Below are 20,754 nucleotides of genomic sequence, written 5' to 3'. Positions count from 1 at the left end.
CACCGACTAGAATCTTCAGAAATGTGGTGTTACAGAAAAATGTTGAAAATAAGCTGGAATGACAAAATATCAAATGATGTAGTGCTAAATAGAATGCAAACCACTAGGAACATGCTTACGAACATAAAAAGGAGGAAAGTCGCTTATTTCGGACACATAACAAGAGGTGACAAGTATGATATTTTAAAACTGCTGATGCAAGGAAAAATTGAAGGACAAAGAGGAATTGGTAGGAAGAAAATGACATAGCTAGACAACATTAAAGAGTGGACAGGCCTCAAAACAATCGGCGAACTAACAGCAGCAGCGAAAAACAGACAAAAATATAATGAAATCATTAATAGTATGACCTGACAACCGTACGACTAAGATCACAATGACGTTTGTATGTAATCGTGAACATCCAGCATGGATACGCCTATTAAGAAGAAGAAGAAAATATAACCTTTTTAAAAAATAATATGAAATTGAGCAACATTAAAAATATTCCAAATATCTTACAGCGCCCCAGTTGAAGTCTTGGGGTTTTTCTGCAAACTGAAGACGCGCCAGCTTGTGCCGTGTCAAAAGATGGGGACCTTTTCTTATTTTTGATAATTTTAAATGATTGCACCTCTTTAATGTGCGCCAAACTGTTGTTTTTGAAACCTTATTTTGAACAACAGCGGCCAAGTTGGCGCAAGACTTAGTTGAGTTAGAAGCTTTTCTTAAGACTGCTCGCTGTTCTCGACTTGATAGTGATCATTTTCGTCCAACGGGCTTCAAAATGTTGTAATTCTCAGGACTCCGTCAAAAATTCCAAATAACTCAACGACTGCTGCCTGTTTTTTTTTTTGCAATTAATTTGATTGATAAGCCTGAATTCTTGTAGGTCAAAATTTTTTCCAGGCTCCGCTTGTAATACTATTGAACCCTTCGATATTTTAGGTTAAATTGAATAAAATTATAATTAAAGTCATCCAAAACAACAATCAGCGCCTTCTATCTCTTCAGAAGCTTATTTTCGACTAGTGCCTTATCATTATGAAACACCGAAAAGACTAGAAAAGTGCAGCTTCTTGGAAAAAGATAACGGTTCTACAAAATAGAGTGAGCTTTCGCACCAGAAACAATTGATGGAAGTCTAATAAAAGTTACTCCGGAGAGTAAAATCGTCTTTTGGTAGTTTAAAAATTGTATACCAAAGGTGTCTTATGATTAGGAAACGCACCTTATTACATTAGTTTTATTTTGTTTAACTTGAATTTTACCTATGCCAGTTTTTAACCCGATTTTCTTTCAATTTCCATCCCACTAACACTTTTTTGCCCCAATACACTGCACTCTGACGAGTTTCATTTATGATTGGGTTCATTTGTATGCCATAAAACATTGTCGTATTTTTCAATTGGTTGGAATAAAGTAATAAACTGCGAAATCTTATTCTCACTTTTTTTTAATTTTTTGCTTCATAGAGGACCTAATATCTTAAAAATTACTTATTCAAAAGATTAAAGTGGGAACATTTTTTAAATACTTCTATTTTAAATTTTGATTTACCGATTGACTTGAAACTTTATTTTTTTCAACTAAAATTTTCACAATTACATTATGCATGCAAGTACGGTGTGTTGTTTTGACAAATTAATTGTTTTTTGTGTTTTTGTCTTCTCAGGAATTACCGCATAATTGCTAAATTAGATTTGTTTCATTTTGAATATCAACTAAGGTGGTTTGTTATTTTTACGCAATTCCTGCTTACCCTTCCACATTATCAAGTTACTAGTTGTTGTTGCTGCCCTGCCCGTGCGGTTTATAAGTACTTACCCTGCCATAAGTTCTGTTACAAGTTAAGTCCGTTATAGATACGAAATTATAATATTTTTTTTTAATGAAGTTAGTTTTATTTGAGCGTGTAAATATTAAAAAAAAAAATTCAATTCTTATTCGAAATGGTCACCATTTGCTTTTACACAGGCCTTCAAACGATTAGGCCATTCAGCTATAGCAACATGCACGACTTCCATGGATATTGACGTCACTGCTCGCAGCAAAGATTGTTTGAGATTCTCCAAATAGCTGCGTGGTCCTCGACAGGCCATGTTCTGCAATTCTGACCACAAACTGTTGTCCAATGGGTTCAGATCCGGACTTCCAGACGGCCAATCTTGTACGGTTATGAATCCAGAAATATTGTTTTTTAACCACTGTTGGATAGTTTTTGTCTTATGAGCTGGAGCGAAATTTCGCTGGAAGATCCAACGCTCTACATTAAAGAGAGTACTGCTCAACCTTCTAAGACATCAACCTGGTACACTTTTGTCCCGGTCGTAACCCCTTTTTCTCAGAAATGAAGAGGCGTTACATCTTTTTAAAAGACATTCCCCACCAAATCATCACACAGGCTGGATGGTGGCCACGCTGAACGCTTGGACACACAACAGTTTTTTTCGTCTTTAGAAGTTTTATCAAAAATTTTGTCGTACTTATTAAAAACTTCTGTGAAAACAGCGACAATTTTCTCATCTGTGAAAAGAATATTTTCAGGCCGTTGGCCGCATGCCATCGAGCTGCTTTCATCTGTTGAATCTAATTTTCTTTATGACCAGTTGAGCGACAGAAGGCTTTCATGTGCAGATCATCTCTTGACTTGGATCTGGTCGATACATTCATTTCCCTGGACATGATTTTCTGCTGTCTAAGGGAACTTCTGCGAATTCTTTCGCGCACGGCTTTTATGGCTGTACTGGTGCGAACCACGCGAAGACGATCGCTTCTTTTTCTGTTTGTCACTTCAGACTTTTAGGAAAAACAATTGACCGAGCGGTAAACAGACATTCGCCAAATAATAAGTTTTATCAGCAATTCGTAAATCTAACTCGCACTTTTAACACCATTTTGTAATGCAATCCCTGAAATGCGATTTCCCTTAGCTCCAGCTCGTTTGTTAACAAACGAAATTTGCCACGAAACTGAGTATGATTTCTGAGTAGACGACAATGCATACAAAAAAAGGCAAAAATTACAGAATTTTTTCAGCGAATTTGTTCTCGCCGTACGTAATCTACAAGTTGTCACAGAATTTATGGCAAGACTAAGTATTGATTTCTCCACTTTTTAATTTAAACTTTCCAAGGTAGAAAATATAAGCGATTATGTTTTCAAAATCATATTTTTTAATCCGGAACTGCATTTAAAGCTTCATATACATATATATTTTTTTTTGCTTGTAACTGTCTACATATACATACATATATACAAGATAACAGTTATTTATACAAGTTACAAATTTTTTGAGTTGTATTTCTTTGGCTGTAAAAACTGAAATGCTTTACTGAACAATATAAAACTTATATGATTTTACAAATGCTAACGTTAAATGGGCATGAATATTTGCATCCTCTTTTCAAGTATTAACAAATGATTTTAACCTAAAATTGATATTTTTAAATATAAGTTAGATATCAGTGGCAAAAACTCTTAACTTATTTCAAGAAATTAATTAACCATAGCAGCCAGAGTAAAACCCCTAAACAGGCTACAGAGAAGTGGGTGCTTGGGTATCACAGGTGCCATGAGCACAACATCTGGTGATGCCCTAAATGCCATTCTGAACTTGCAACCTCTAGATCTTCAAATTCGAAAGGAAGCAATGAAGGCGGCGTACAGGCTCAAGTTAAACGGAGTCTGGGAAAATGAAGTAAGCACTGGCCACTGTCAGATATACCACCAGTTGTCGGAGCGGTGCACACTGTTCTCGATGCCAGTGGACAATCGGGTGGCTGGCGTTAGCTTCGGTAGGAAGTATGATGTTTTGATCCCAGATAGCGATCAATGGTTAAGTCCAGACTTGCTATTAACGGGATATCAGTACACTTTCTACACCGACGGATCCAAAACCAGCGATGGAAGCGCATCTGGATGGTACTTAGACGAAGACACTAAGTACTCCTATGCTACAGGACAGATGGCCACGGTATTCCTTACGGAGGTCTATGCCATCCTGAATGTGGCGTACTGGCTAATTGAGAAAAAGTGGCGTGACAGCAGTATTGGACAGTCAAGCTGCACTGAAAGCCCTTGCTAACCCACTCTGCTCTTTGAAGTTAGTCGGTGAATGTAAAACAAAATTGAACAGTGTTGCAAAACACAACAAACTTAGTTAGTTATTTGGGTGCCTGGACATTGTGGTATTACAGGGAACGAGTTAGCTAATAAATTGGCAAATAAAGACTCTGCTGTACGGCGGCTGCCGCAGCCGAGTGGGTTGGTGCGTGACTACCATTCGGAATTCACAGACAGAACGTAAGTTCGAACCTGGGTGAAACACCAAAATTAAGAAAAACATTTTTCTAATAGCGGTCGCCCCTCGGCAGGCAATAGCAAACCTCCGAGTGTATTTCTGCCATGAAAAATGTCCTCATAAAAAATATCTGCCGTTCGGAGTCGGCTTGAAACTGTAGGTCCCTCCATTTTGCGGAACAACGTGAAGACGCACGCCACAAATAGGAGGAGGAGCTCGGCCAAACACCCATAAAGGGTGTACGCGCCAATGATATATATATATATAAATATGCCACTAGGCCCTGAACCCTTACTAGGTGTCAATTCCGAATCGATTCAACTATGGATTGACGACTTCATGAAGTCTACCCATAGAGGACGTTGGTCTGGGTTGAACTCGTGCAGAGTAGGCAAGTGCTTTGTGCAAGAACCAAACAAGAAAATAGCGACCTTTTTCCTAAAACTCAACAGAAAGGACCAGAGACTACTGGTGGGTGTAATCACAGGGCACAACGTCTGTGGTCAGCATGTGGCTACCATGGGGGTCGTAGACAGCTCGATATGCCTATCCTGTCTTGAAAATGACGACACTGCAGAGCATTTTCTCTGTAGCTGTCTGGTGTGTTCCAGAATCAGTCTAAGGATATTGGGTTGCGACATACTGGGTATGGATAAAGTTCTACTCTTCCTCTTCCGGATCTCTTATGATTCTTCAATGAATCTAAGAGATTTGTGGAAGAGTGACCTCAAACTAATTTATCCGTCTTACCACCCATTCTTTATCTTTGGTCTACTGATCTACTGGTCTACTGACTGAGTGCTTGGACTTGTCCAACCCCCCACGAATCTAAACTAATCTAATCTAACCATAGCAGCTGTTTACTATGCAATTAATGGAAGCCAAAAGCTTAACTGTAAGTAAAGCTGCAATTTGCATACCTAAATTTATGGCATTTGATTAGAGAAAAGCAAATCTGTAAATTTGAATATAATTTTTCTGTAAAATAAAAGGAAATAAATTAATTTAAAAACATTTTTTGCAGTTGAATTTTCTCTGAGAAAAATTGAACAATTTTCTAGGAACACTTTTAAGCATTTCATTATTAATTAAATATATTGAAACTTTGGTTTAATTAGTTTTTTCTTAAGCTTATCGTTATACTGAGGCTTGAATCTCCTCAAAATCGTAAATAGCAACAATGATTCAGTATCTCTGCGCTGCATACGTGGTACCTCGATTGTAGCACAATAACGTGTATGTGTGTGTGTGTGTGTGTATATTTCTATAGGAATACAACTTTCTGACTTGTAACATATTCGCCTAACATATACGACAATGCACCAAATACAATACATGCATTACAAACAATTGTACAAACGATGGATGATTACTGACTATTAATTCCTATCAAAAAAAAAAAATCATAAATAAGATAACAGCCAATAGTACTAATAAACAAACAGAATGACGATGGCTATTGCTTTGACACAATAAATGAATCATTCATATTTCTCTTCTTTGGCTGACATAAACATTTTTTGGCACACGTATGTCAAATGGTCTGCAAATGCAAGAGGGAAAATTATTGATAAAATACGAGTACAAGAATGTACAATTCGTAGAATACTTACTAATTGCAGTCTGTAAACACTTTGGCTTATTCTTCCACACGACACCGACGTAATAGAATGGCACACCTATCACCGTTATCAGAACACCCATACCGACTTCATAGGGCGCCACATAGACAGGCACGACCACGAGAAAGGCACAAATAACCACAAAGAGGGCAGGTATCCAGAGTGAGACCTACATACATACGAACATACATAGAAATGAATTAAGTATTATGAATGATGAAGTGCATAACAGATGATTGAATGATTGCCACCGCACAAATTGTGGACTTAAAATTACCTTAATTGGACGCTCCATATTGGGGCGGGTGTAGCGGAAATATAGTACGGCCGACACTGACAGCATTATGAAAAACGACTCCACTATGCTGCTATAAGTGATGAGCACATAAACATCGCTTACGACCAGCATTATAAGCGACAAAATACACTGGAATACATTCGGATATGTAAAATGGATTATACTCTCGTTCTAAGAAATCTGTAGGTATGATATATGCGTTCATAAATACGTATGCGTATGTGCATATATATGAATGTGAGGTTACAGTCAATCAAGACGCACACGCGTCTATAGGTATGTACTTTATAATATGGAAAATATATGCATTAGGGCGGGTCAATTTATATAGAACGATTTTTTTCGGCATCCTCCCTAATAGATACGGATTTTATATACAAATCTAGGAAAAAAAGTTCAATAGAGCCGAGTCAGCTACTAAAGTCAGCTTCCAGCCACATACATTTTAAAAAAAGCTGTCTTTAAATAATATGAAAATTAGAGAAAAGACACCTCGTGTTGAAAGTAAAAAGGATCTAGGTAGGTAGGTATAGTGGTTGTCGTTTGACACACATAGGCCTGCAGTAGACTTATTGTGATACCACCGGAGCTGTCCCCTCTCCTCAGTCTATATCGTCCTCATTGAACCAACCTGTGGCTTTGATATATCTAACAAGACTTGTTATCTTTATATTGGCTACTTCTGCCAAGTTATTGAGGGAGCTTTTTCCTAAAATATTGAACCTTCTTCTATCCAGAGGCATGCACCCGCATAGAAAGTGTTCTATAATCTCTTCTTCTTCAATGTCGTTACAGCTTCTGCAATAGTCGTTATAGGGCGCTCCCAGTCTACTGGCATGCCTGCCTATCAGACAATGCCCTGTTAGGACACCCAAGAAGATTTCTCATGTTTTTCCTGTTTAGTTTTAACAGTCGGTTTGAGTGGCCCATGTTCCATTCCGGCCACGTCATTCTACTAGTTGCGCAGATCAGGGACTGAGACCATAGCCTGTTGGCAGCACTGATTGGGTGTTTATCTATAAGCATCTTGCAAGTTGCTAAAGGTATAGGTATGTTTGCTTTGTCTGTTTGGATCGGTAAAATGGTACCCAATCTCGCCAGTTCATCTGCTTTGCAGTTGCCTTCTATGTCTCTATGATCCGGCACCCAGAGATCTGTGATAGTTCTGTCAAAACGTCAATAAATTCTTTTACTGTCTTCCAGTTAATATTAGGCGATTTGAAAGCTTTCAGGGCCGATTGACTAACTGAATATATCTTTATATCTCTTGTTGTGATGACACTTTTATTTAGGGCTAGCAAGCCTTCTCTGATAGCCAATATTTCAGCTTGAAATACGCTGCAGTGATCCGGTAACCGGAATGAGATGTTGGAATTCATTCCTTCAGAGTGAAGGCCTCCGCCTACTTGATCATTTAGCTTGGAACCATCAGTATAGATGCTGATTCCGCTTTTATAGTCCATTACCCCATTGTCCCAATCTTCTTTCGTTGGGAAAGTTGTGGTAAAGGATGTATTTAAATGCAACTCCACTGAGCTACAAAAGTCTGTCGCTTGATGTAGGAAGGGGTATTCGTCTAGTATTCTTGCGTGACCTCTTCTGTTAGTAGCTACGTTGGAAGATTCTCTTAACCTAAGTGCCGATTTCGCCGCCAGCTATTTGCTGTAGGCCTCAGTCGGTAATAGGTGCAGCATGATATTCATCGCTGCCGTGGGCGTAGTCTTTAGTGCCCCGCTTATGCAGAGACCAGCACCCCTTTGAATACTTTCTAGGCATTTCACTGTTGTTCTTTTCTCCAGTGTTGGCCACCAGACTAAGACACCGTATGTCACGATAGGCCTTACCACTGCTGTATATAGCCAGTGAACTATTTTTGGGGTCAGGCCCCATTTTGCCCCTACAATTCTTTTGCATGTATAGAGTGCTGTGGCTGCTTTTTTACTCTATCATTAATCGTATGTTTCCACGAGAGCTTCCTATCTAATACTAGTTCTAGCTAGCTTGCCTCTTCTCTAATTGACAGTGTGATTCCCTCAAGGGTAGGGGGGTTTAGAGCAGGTATCCTGTATTTTCTGGTGAACATGATTAGCTCTGTTTTGTTGGGATTTATCCCTAGACCACTCGATGCAGCCCGCCGGCTTACATCGTTCAAAGCATTTTGCATTATGTTGCAGAGGGTATCTGGGAATTTCCCTCTTACTAATATTGCAACATCGTCTGCGTAGGCCACTACGTGTATCCTCCTTTCCTCTAGATTCTTCAACAATTGATTCATTGCTAGAATCCACAGCAGAGGAGAAAGTACACCGCCCTGAGGGGTGCCCCTCTTGACGGACCTGCGTACCATCGAGAGGCCCAACGTCGAAATTACGAATCTGCCTAGTAGCAACTGTTCTGTAAGTTTCACAAAAAGGATCTAAAACGAAAAGAATTGGAAATACGTTTTGAGTTAAAAAAAAATATGACTCGAAAATTTTTTTTTCTTTTAATTTTAAAAATTAATGACTCGAAAACAAATTGTTTTTTAATTTAAAAAATTAATGTGTCGAAAATTTTTTTTATTTAAAAATTAATGACTCGAAAAAAATTTTTTAGATTTTCTGGAATTTCTAACTTGATTTACATATAAAAAATACCTGCTGACGCCTTTCCTACTATATAAATAATGGTTCTTACACCCTTTCTTAGTTACCTTAATCTGGGTCCCGGGACATCGGAACATTGAAGGTAACGAAAAAGCAGATGAACTGGCAAGAGGGGGATGTGCCATGAATAACGCTCTTGCAGAATCGGTACTCACACCATTAGGTGCAGTCAAGAGAACAATTTCCCAAAAATACCTCCGAATCGCTGACTGTAGGTGGAAAGTCCAGACGAAATGCAAAATTAGCAGAACGTTATGGCCCACCTACAACCTCAAGCAATCGTCGGCATTAATAAGAATGAAACGACGGGACGCCTGGAGACTAACGGCAGTCATAACTGGTTTTTGGTCTAACGGAGAACAAGCAGCCAAAATGGGTATCCCTCACAATACATACTGTCACAGTTGTAAACAACCGGAGAAAAAGGAGACAATCTTCCATTTCCTCTGTGAATGCCGTGCCCTATAAAAGGACAGAATGTTAACCCTGGGCCAACCGCTGTTCGAGAATCTCGAACAACTATCTGGCTTAGACGTTAACAACCTAATAAGGTTCCTTAACCGCACAGACTGGATATAGTTATGCTGTAAAAAACCGTTAAACAAGTTGGCAACGAGGATGTGGCAACAAAATGGCGCGGAAGCGCTAGTTGGATTCTGGAAGAATCACCACTTTAACCAACCAACACCCTTTCTGGGCATTTGGCAGAGCTCCCCCTCCTATTTGTGGCAAATGGAAGGCCCTACAGCTTTAGGCCGACTCTGAACGGCAAATGGTTTTTTATGAGGAGCTTTTTCATGGCAGAAATACACTCAGAGGTTTGCCATTATCTGCCGAGGGGTGACCGCTATTGAAAAAAAATGTTTTATCATTTGGTGTTTCATGCACGGCGATTCGAACCTGTGTACTGCGGAAAGTACTTCTAAGCATTTTGAGTGTCCTGCATTTGCCAGAGCGAGGCTACGAGTTTTGAGTTCCGATGTCATGAGAATAAGTAAAATTCACAGGAGGATATTTTCAGATTTACCAAATTCTCACAGGTCTTATTACCTCTTCTTTCTTTATTCTATCGTATATTTTTACCTTTCTCCATTCGTCCTTGGCTATCTACTCTTTTACTATCCAGAGCTTTAAATTCAATGCGCTTTGTGTTTTTCTTTCGGTGTTTCTTGGCTTTTTTTTCAAATTTCAATTCCAATTCCACGAATTTTTAATACGCACCAACTCATTTGGCTACGGCGGCTATCACTATCTTGTGATGCTTTAAAATGTAGATATGAAAAATAAACCCCTCGTACCAAAAAATCCCTAAATATTAGTCTAAATTGAAAAAATAGCATTCATAGTACTAAGTAAATATTAAACTTCATAAGAACTGCGTATTAATGTAACATAATTACAATACAATTTTTTTTTTAATTTGTCCAAGTACTCTATTCTTTGTTTTCTCTCAGAATTTCAAGTAGAATTCGAACAAAAAATTTACCCACCCTATTATGCATATATGTATGTATAATTTAGTTACGCGTTAAATTACCAAAAACACCAACGAAGGCACTGGCGTAAATTGCTTCACACTTATATTTGACAAGATCGCTGGCATATGACCGTTACGTGCACCCACAAAGCACATCCGAGACGAAGTCATTATGTGTACGGAAAGACCACCAAAAGCAGAAATCGCCACCATAATGGGTATAATGAAAGACCATAGACCGAGCACACGACTACCAAAGGACTACAGCGAAAGAAAAGAGTTACTGAGTTGCTTGACAATAAAAATAAAAAACAAAAACAATTATTTAAATTACTCCACTTCATACGCACCACTGCAATCGCATCGGAGGCAATCATTTCTGCTGGCGACAACACCGCCAAGTAGGCCATGTTGGCGAGCACATAAATTGCCGTCACTAGCGGCAATGAAATATAAATAGCGCGCGGCAGATTCTTATATGGGTCACGTAGTTCCTCTGTCATAAAATTCAAATAATTCCAACCAGCGTAGGAGAAAATGCCCGAATAGAATGCAACGGACAGCTTGCCCGGATCAGTCTGTGTATTTTCGAAGGGGTGATCAAAGTTCTCAACGTGGCCTGATTAAACAAAATAAAAATAGAGATAATTAGTTCCTAACGTCAAAGCGTCAAAGTTTCAAAGCAAACATACCAAAACACATCCATGTCACGCCCACAATGATAATTAACACCAACGCAGCTATTTTGGTGAACATAATTATATTTTGCATTTTCGTAGTTACTTTCATGTAACACGAATTAAGGTAGGTAAGGAAGCATATAGTGACTGCGGCCAGCAGTTGTAGTGCGCTTTGCGGTATGCTGCATTCATTGTCGAAGAACGGCTGAAGCACGTAGGAGGCAAATGTGAGGCCCATAATGGCGTTCGTTGTAGGGCTGCAATGAAATATGTATAATATAATCGTTACTCGTATGTATGTATGTGTGAGTGAAATATAATATGTACTAATCAATATATGTACATGTATACGAGCACATATTTAATTGAATTGCGCACCCATAAAAATAAGTGACCAAGCAGAGTGGCGTATATTTATAGTAAGCATTTAAAGAAGTATACTTTTAGGGTATAAATATATTCGGTAGATTGACTGTCGATAACTTGGTTGAGGCAAAAATTTGAGTGCGCATAGTTGACGCAAATGCACGCCCTTGAAGTTGTTGTTTTAATATCACTGGAACGGTGTATTTCAATAAACGTAGAATATAATATTATATATATGTAAATCTAAACGCATTCATCTACATACATATGTATTTATTTATTTATTTTTCTGATATGTCAAAGCATCTTTTAAGATTTAAAAGTATTATTGGTCTTCAAACCAAGGATGATAGGTTACCTGTCAATGTAGCGTTATCACCGGTCGTCTTCTTCTAGCTCATCTAACGGTAGGCCCAGGAAACTTGGGTCCAGAGGGAAAGGGCGAGGGAGAGAGGTGTTAGATGAGTGGGTTTAATGGGACATGTGAAAAGGTGGTTAGTGTCGTGTGGCGTGCTTTCACATGCTGGACACATATTTAGTATGTCGGGGTCGATTCTGGATAAGTAGGAGTTTAACCTGCTACAATATCCAGAACGTAATTGTGCCAAGGTTAATGGTTGTTAATGGTTAATGGTTGTAAAGGGTTAAGGTGTGGCCCTTTAGCACTGCGACCATATTGATCTATTGTGCACCCTATGCTGTCTATTGACTGTTAAGTATGCTTATGAATTGTGCCAGCTCCTTCTGAGGGAGTGATTGAAGGTCTTCATCTGTAAGCATTAACTTGTTTAAAAACCTTTTCCTTCTATGCGTCAACCCCGGACATTCGATAATGAGATGTTCTATAGACTCCTCATCTTCGCAGCAAAATCTGCAGGTGCTGGTGTTAGTTATGCCTAATTTATGTAAGTGTTTGTTGCAGGTGAAGTGACCCGTGAGGGCGCCTGTGAGAGTGCGAATGCTCTTTTTGTTTAACGTGAGGGCCATGTTAGCTCTTTTAGCGTTGAAACTTAGGAACTTTTTGGAATGTCTGAAACCCTCTACGTTGTTCCAATGCTGATTTAATAGAGTTTTGGCCCAGTATTTTACTTTTTGTTTTAGGTTGTTTTTGTTGAATCCGAACATAGGACTAGGTCCGATGAAGCTTTCATCTGCCCCTTTTTTGGCTTGAAAGTCTGCCTTTTCGTTGCCGTCATATCCTTCATGTCCTGGTACCCAAATTAATGAAACATTGTTTTTGGATGCCAGGTTATTGAGTGCCTTGTGGCATTCTAAGAGGGTTTTTGAGTTGTAGGTATAGCTATCTAAAGCTTTTAGAACTGATTGGCTGTCCGAGAGTATTTTGATCTTTACTCTCTTGTGGTTTCTACGTTGCACGATGTTTACTGCTTCCATTATTGCGTATAGTTCCGCTTGGAAGATAGTGGTGTCCCTGGTGAGAGTGTATGATTTGTGGATTCTGGGCCCCACTACTCCTGCTCCTACACCATAAGGTGTTTTTGATCCATCAGTGTACCATTTTTGTGAATCATCATTCATCCATTTCGGGTTTATTTTCCACTCGACCCTCTCAAGAAAGGTAACTGTGTATCCTTTTGTGAAACAGAGGGTTGGGTCAATGTGGTCTGAAACTTGAGCCATGCTTATGGTGTTTTTGATTTTATTTAGGATATTTAGGTGACCGGTGAGGTTGCCCAATTTGAAATTTTCTTTCATGTGTAGCATGAGTGCTTGCGTAGCTGCTTCCTCTTGAATTTCTATACGAAGTGGTGGGAGATTGAGGAGTGCTTCCATGCCAGCTGTTGGGGTAGTTCTCATAGCCCCTGTGATGCATAGGCAAGCAAGCCTTTGTACTTTTCCCAGTTTGGTTATCGCTGTTTGTTGGATAGATTTGCTCCACCATACTAGTGCCCCATACAGTATGATTGGTCTAACCATATGGGTGTATATCCAGAGGGCCATACTAGGGCTGAGGCCCCAGGATCTCTCTAGTAATTGTTTGGTTGTCCACAAGGATTTCGTGGCTTTTTTTGTTATATTATTTATATGCGATTCCCAAGTGAGTTTTTTATCTAAGGTTAAACCTAGATATTTCACCTCTTCCTTTAGTTCTATCACTGTTTCATTTATTTTCAATGCAGGAAACTCTAACTTTCTTTTTCTTGTGAAGGGGATTATTGTGGTTTTGTTAGGGTTGATCGACAGCCCCTCCTTTTTACACCATTCCCATGTTGCGTTCAAGGCATTTTGCATTAAGTCTGTTAGTGTCCTGTTGTGCCAAGGTTACGCGGGGCTCTCGGGGAAGTTGGAGCTCTTCGTTCGCTTCGGAAGCTTAAGAAGGTGGTGAGAGTCTCCCGATGAACGTCGTTTATGGCCTGTATGTACACCGTCCGATCCAGTGGCTGTCTGTTAGTTTTGTCTAAGATCTCGTCCGCGTAGTTGAGGAGGTGCCTCCTGATGTGCCTGGGAGGAGGCTTAGGCCCGAGCAAGTATCTGCATGGGTGAGGCCTGCGGTAACACCCTAGCAGAAACTGCTTACTGAGCAATTTGTTATGCTCCTTAACAGGCAGCATAAGGACCTCATCAAGTAGGGGTTGTATTGGTGACATCAAAAGACATCCTGTCGCGGTCCGTAAAATGTAGTGTTTCGGCAGGTTTGAACCTTCGTCCACTGCGAATCACTGGTTCCAGGCGACCAGACAGGCGCAGCATAGTTTAGAACCGGTCGGTCTATTGCTTTAAAAGTCGACAGTAACATTTCCTTGTCTTTGCCCAAGTGCTGCCGGCAAGCGAGAACTTTGTCACGATTCTGTACTTTAGTTGCAATAGCGGTTGTATACACTGAGAAGGAGAGCAAGGTGTCAAAGGTAACTCCCAATATTTTGGGGTTGTTAACCGTCGGAATTTGTGACTTTGACCTTGAGTTGTAGCTTGACCTCCTTTGTCCAGATGGTGAAAAGGGTCGCCGTGGATTTAGTGGGAGAGAGTTGTAAATTCCTCGTAGTGAAGAAGCGGAAAGGCTGACGAGGTAGTCGTTTACCTTGGAGCATAGGCCATCAATGTCATTGCCCGACGCCATTATCATGCAGTCGTCGGCGTATGAGACCAGGAAGACTTCCTCTGGTGGCTGGGGGAGTTTCGAAACATAGAAGTTGAAAAGCAAGGGTGAAATGACACCGCCCTGCGGCACACCTTGCTTTATTTGCCTCTATTTAGATGTTTGGTCTCTACATATCACCGACGAATGACGACCACTTAGGTAGTTCGCGGTCCACCTCTTCAGCCCTGGCGGGAGTGTCGACTGTAAAATGTCATCCAGTAGCGTGGCGTGGCTGACTGTAGGTTTCAAGTTTGGTCTTCAGCTATGGTGAAAAACGAAATTGAGCGAGTAACTTCGGCTTCCACATCCATTGTACAGATCCATAAGTAAGAACACTCTCAACTGATTATTAAAAAATGTCCACAGCTGAGATCACCTGATTTCAAAATGCTCTTTTATGTAACATGGCTGCATAGAAAATGATTAAATTTCATAGACAACCGCATCAAATAGTAAAAAAAACTGACGTGAAAAGCTTTGTTGAAGCTAAGAAATACATTAAAAATCTTTGTTATTGTACATTTTTCAAGTAAAAGATATTATTCACTATTTTTGTTGTTGTCGATATTCCATTGTTTTTAATGTTACCATAAAAATTGTAATTTGGCAAATTAGCAACCCCGCCAATAAGCTCAAGCAAAAGGCCAAGCACACACACTATTAAACTCCTAGGTTCCTGTCAAAAAAAATAAGAAGAAGAAGAGTGTTTTACTTTTTATTTTTGTACAATGGATTAACCACATCACTTTAAACGGATTAAACCAAGGATGGCATGGCAAACATGTTCACGGATGGCTCGAAGTTGGATGGAAGGGTTGGTGGGGGAGTATTCTGTAAGGAGCCTCCCATCAAACTTAAATTTAGGCTCCCGGACCACTGTAGTGTTTTCCAAGCAGAGGTATCCGCAATTAAGGAAGCGGTGGACTGGTTGCTCAATTCGGTAATTACCGTTAAGGAAGTAAATATCTACTCCGATAGCCAATCGGCAATTAGGGCCTTGGGCTCGCTGTTTGTGCGCTCGAGATTGGTCGGAGAATGTCTGGCTTCTCTCTCGATTGCATCCGAATACTTCATCATCAGTCAATACTTCATCATAGAGGGAAACTGCTGGGCTGATGAGCTGGCTAGACAGGGAACTTTGGAGACGGTTTCGTCGCGAAATGAGAGAATTGGGGTTCCCCTGAGAACCTGTAGTCTGCTCCTGGAAAGATGGGGCTCGAGTCAACTCAGCGAGTGCTGGGCTACTGCACAAACGTGCAAGGTCGCGAGATCCTTCTGGCCACGGGTAGATCGGGGACGCACAAGGGAACTCCTAAAGCTAACAAAACCCCAGCTCTCAAATTTGGTGGGCATCCTTACCGGACACTGTCCGTTAGGTGTTCACGCCGTAAGACTTGGGATTGCCTCAAGTCCGTTCTGCAGAAACTGTCTGGAGGACGAGGTGGAATCATCTCAACACCTTCTTCTCAGCTGCCCTGCTCTCGTCTGGCAAAGACTTAGATATCTGGGCTCTCACTTTTTCGCTACGCCTGCGGATATAGCCGGTGTAGATATCATAAAGTTGGTGAAGTTCATTAGTTGCTTGTTACGGCTAATTACGAACTCAAATCAGCCCCCGTCAGCGCCGTCGTAAAATGTATGGTCATCATCGTATCTAATCCCAAGGCTCCTTCTTCCTTCCCATCTCCTTTCCCCTCTCCCATGTATGGCACCACAACGGACGAATTTACTAACATTTGTCCAAGTGAGCCCTTTAGCTAGGGCAGCCATTTAACCTAACCTAACCAAGGATGATAGATTACCAGATTTGGACTTCAGCAATGATGAAAACGAAATTGAGGGAATAACTTCGGTTGCCACATCGGGGACTCGGCAGCAGAATTCTGCCCGCTCGTTTCACACTTATTAACACACTCCCGCAATCAGTCGATTTTCAGACGGTATCGAAGAAACATCAGTGAAGACTGAGTCTACTTTTCTTCGTATATCACCAACATAATCTCAGTCTTTTCGTCAACGAATCGCCGTCACGACCCTGGTTACGTCAGCCACTCAGCTTATTCCCTCAAAATTGCTGAGAGCCGGTTAACGGTCTGATATTCGCCACACCTCTAAAAATCTTTTCACCATGGGTTAAACCGCTCTAGAGTCCGAAAAATAGATCAAACATCCAAACATTTTTTTTAGTTAAGTAACTTATTGAATTTCAATAAAAAACCTTGAATGTTAAAGTTTGAACATTGTTTGCAAAGTTTATCCGTGTCGTAGAAAACCAAATGGCGGATTGTCAAACATTTTTTTTACATAGTACATAGCTGTAGCCGAATGGAATGCATTGGTGCGTGACTACCATACACAATGATAGAAAAAAGGTTTTTTTTTAATGGCGGTCGCCCCTCGACAGGCAATGGCAAACCTCCGAGTGTATTTCTGCCATGAAATAGCACCTCATAAAAAATATCTGCCGTTCGGAATCGGCTTGAAACTGTAGGTCCCTCTATTTGTGAAACAACATCAAAACTTTTGCCACAAATAGGAGGAAGAGCTCCGCCAAACACCTAACAAAACTGTACGCGCCATTATTTATATTAATTTTTTTTTATTATAACAACTTCGTCACGACATAAAAGTTTCTAAAATTATTGTTCGTAAAAAATAGCGCGTTTTTGTAAAAAGAAAAGTTTCAATAAATATAAAAAAAAATGCTGGAAAATTTTAAATATGCGTACTGTGATGGACAAAAGTTTTCGGCATCATATCATATCGATATAAAAGCATGAAATATAGAAAAATAAACCAAACAGATATTAATTTTTGTAATTTAATAGATTTTATTTGTTAAAAATATTTAAATTCTCAAAATATATTATTCAAAATATTAAGGCACTTTACTTTTAGGCTCGACTAAAGTATTCGATATTTGAAACCGTCTTTATTATTATTTATTATTATTATTATTTATTATTATTATTATTTATTATTATTATTATTATTATCTATTGTTCGACTTTTTTAAAATAAACATTACATTTCATTTTTAATCATTAACATTAGAACGTACGACAGTGACACTAGGTCGTTTGTCGGAAGAAAAAAGAAAAAAAAACAAAATCTTACATTTTACATATGTCACTATGGTACTATGTATTGAATTCGCTTAAAATTAATTTTCTATATTCTATAGCACCAGTGATGAACTTAAATAAGTTATTATATCCAGAAGGGCCAACACCATTTAATTTAATTCTTTTAAGTATCGGGCATTTTCCTAAGAAATGTGTGATGTCTTCTAATTCATTTAAGTTACATAAAGTGCAATTTAAATCCCTTTGGCTTCCCAAATATATTAAATCACATCTGACTTTCATAATCCACATAATTTTATAGATTCCAGTAGTATCGTTTAAATAGCTTCTGGCGTTGTTATGGTCTAATTCCTTATATAATCGGGTGCTTTGGTGTGCCCCTTCCCATAAAGTTCGAATATTCGAATCATGAAGATTTTCTATTTTTGAAATTATATTTCTATTCCACTCTCTTTTATTTGAAGTGCCCCAGTTACATGTTATATTTAACTTTTGTGCCAGATTACTAATTTCTTCAACCCAAAATATCTGTTTTTCTAAAATCTTTTTTGATAGTATATGAGGCAATCTATTATCATCATATTCAAATAACGTTTTGAATATATATTTTAAGTGAAGCTGCAGTGTATACAAATGAAAACTTGGAACATTTGTCTCCAAGAGAATGCAATAAGATGGCGGATTACTCGGGAGATGAAGTACCCTTTTTAAAAAATAAAGTTGAATTTTGTCTACTTCTTCAAACAACGAGTTTCCCCATACCTGAGCAGCATAACTCTGGATTGCTCTAGTCACCGCTAAAAACAGTTTCCATTTTGCCGACAACTTAATTTTATTTTTACTAAGAAATGTGCGCCAAGTTGCATTTATGCTATTTTTCGCTAGAACATTTCTATTTTCTATATGTTGCTTGAAACTGAGTTTTGATGTTAGCTTTACACCCAAGTAATTATATTCTTTCGTTATTGGTATAACTTCGCCGTGAAAAAACCACTTTTCTTTTTCTGCTATTCTACCGCCTCTCCGAAAAATCATTATAGCGGACTTAGATAAGTTTACTTGCATATTCCACTTATCGCAGTATTTTTCTAAGTTGCTTATCATTTTTTGAAGAGCACTAACCTCATCTGCCAATATGACGATATCGTCAGCATATAATAGCAAACGGATATTTAACTCATCTATATACTCAGATCCAGCGGCTACGTTGGCTGGGTCATGTCGTCCGAATGGATACAAACGCTCCGGCTTTGAAAGTATTCGATGCGGTACCAGCTGGTGGTAGCAGAGGAAGAGGGCGGCCTCCTCTGCGTTGGAAAGATCAGGTGGAGAAGGACTTGGCTTCACTTGGTGTGTCCAACTGGCGCCGGTTAGCACGAGAAAGAAACGACTGGCACGCTTTGCTAAACTCGGCCAAAATCGCGTAAGCGGTTATAGCGCCAATTAAGAAGAAGAATATACTCATCTATCAACTCTTTATAGTCCCCCCTCCAAGCAGTCGTGCAGGTCATTCAAGTAAAGAGCAAAGAGCAAAGGTGAAAGCAGGCACCCTTGCTTTACTCCTGCCGATATTTTGAATTTTTCACTCATTTCATCTCCTACTTTTACTATCGCACAAGTATTTCTGTAATAACTTTCAATAAAGTTTGCCATTTTGGTGGAGATTCCTATTTCATGAAGCTTGTATAGCAATAGTTGTCTAGGGACAGTATCAAAAGCGGCTTTAAAGTCCACAAAAACGCGTACACTTTTTTCTTTTCCCTAAACTTAATATGGACTATTGCTGCTAGGTTATATACCTATGTTATCTACGGTTGAATGTCGCTTTCTGAAACCTGCTTGAAATTCTGTTATAATATTTTTATTTTCTACCCAGCTTGTGAGTCGCTCATTTAAAATGCCCATCATTATCTTTGCAACACAATTCATGAATGAGATACCTCTATAATTGGAGGGAGATTTCCTATCGCCTTTTTTAAAGAGCGGATATATCAGACTTGTTTCGAAACATTCAGATACTTGGCCCATATTATATAGCCTATTAAAAACGTTTGCCAACTCAACAAGAAACCGGTCATCGGCATTTTTAAAAAATTCATATGGAACCTTGTCTGAGCCTGGAGCTTTTCCACATTTCGTTTTTTGTAACATCAATCTGATTTCATCTATTGAGATTGGTCTGTCTAGACAATCATCCCTTACTAAATTTGCCACATATTGTATACATGGTGCACAGCGAGTTGGATTTAATAATGTTTGAAAATAGTGCATGAATATTGCTGGCGATACCTCTAGACAAGATTCTGTAACTGAACACCGAAGGACGTAGACCATCTTCCACCAATCCTTACTGTTATTAACCTCATTTATTCTGAGTTCAAGATTGTCATAGTAATTCTTCTTGCTCTCTTCACATAGTTTCTCGTATTTTCTATTTGCTTGAATATATTTCTTTTTATCACTTCCACTCAAAGTTTTGTTATAAATTCTCAGTTGTTTTAATGACATCTTTCTAGCTGACTGACATTTCCAGGTAAACCATTCCGATTTTTTTCCTAATCTTTCTTTATTTCGCCTCTGTGAAGTTGATATTCTAATTATTTCAGTCTATATGAATGCCTATAAAAACTATAACTAAAACTAGAGGAAAAAGTTTTTATAAGATTAAACATGAAGTTAAACATGTAGAGGCTTGCCAGCTTAAAATCGGATTCTGTCAAATTCGCTGAGTGTTGAGTAATGGTTCCTCTTTATAAGCAACCTACTGTATTCTTTCAATCGCGGATATGAACCAGTTTGAGCATCAAAGCAAAATATGAGTAGCTGTCAGTTATTTGTAAAAATCATTTGCTATGTTTATTTAATTATTTATTTATTAAGCCAATGAATATAATAGATTCTTATAGGCTAAGTGGACATATTTTGAGATTAATAAACAATAAAAAGGAAGTACAATTAATGTATTTATAATAAATATTCAACGTATTTAATAGGTGATCTTTTGAAAATAAAAAATCTATCTCAACAAATTTAGAGATTTTATTAAAAAGACAGTCAAAAAGGATAACATAGTTACTAAGTTTTTATCAAACTAGAATTTAAGGAAATGAGATCGCTGTGACGACCTCTATTCTTTAATCTTCCATAATCGTGCAAATTACACAGGTCTATATGTTTTTTTTTTTTTTTTTTAATGAG

At 38.8% G+C, this 20,754-nt stretch overlaps 2 protein-coding genes across 2 annotated transcripts in view; one reads left to right on the top strand and one right to left on the bottom strand.

Moving 5' to 3' along the window:
* LOC128855588 (coatomer subunit gamma) overlaps positions 1–20,754 on the top strand; it is a 53,195-nt gene that overhangs the window by 10,874 nt on the left and 21,567 nt on the right. The window lies entirely within an intron of this gene.
* Positions 4,270–20,754, bottom strand: part of LOC128855589 (Y+L amino acid transporter 2) — a 29,410-nt gene continuing 12,925 nt past the window's right edge. The window contains exons 2-7 of the mRNA XM_054090615.1: positions 11,017–11,261; positions 10,675–10,943; positions 10,385–10,585; positions 6,182–6,331; positions 5,896–6,073; positions 4,270–5,825 (exon numbers count right to left, since the gene is read on the bottom strand). Coding sequence (XP_053946590.1) covers positions 5,764–5,825; positions 5,896–6,073; positions 6,182–6,331; positions 10,385–10,585; positions 10,675–10,943; positions 11,017–11,261 — 1,105 coding nt within the window. The 3' untranslated portion in view covers positions 4,270–5,763. The remainder of the gene's footprint in view (positions 5,826–5,895; positions 6,074–6,181; positions 6,332–10,384; positions 10,586–10,674; positions 10,944–11,016; positions 11,262–20,754) is intronic.

Source organism: Anastrepha ludens, chromosome 2 (assembly GCF_028408465.1).
Source record: "Anastrepha ludens isolate Willacy chromosome 2, idAnaLude1.1, whole genome shotgun sequence".
NCBI lineage: Eukaryota > Metazoa > Arthropoda > Insecta > Diptera > Tephritidae > Anastrepha > Anastrepha ludens.
The sequence above is the reverse complement of the archived record's forward strand: the minus strand, read 5'-3'. Positions and strand labels throughout refer to the sequence as shown.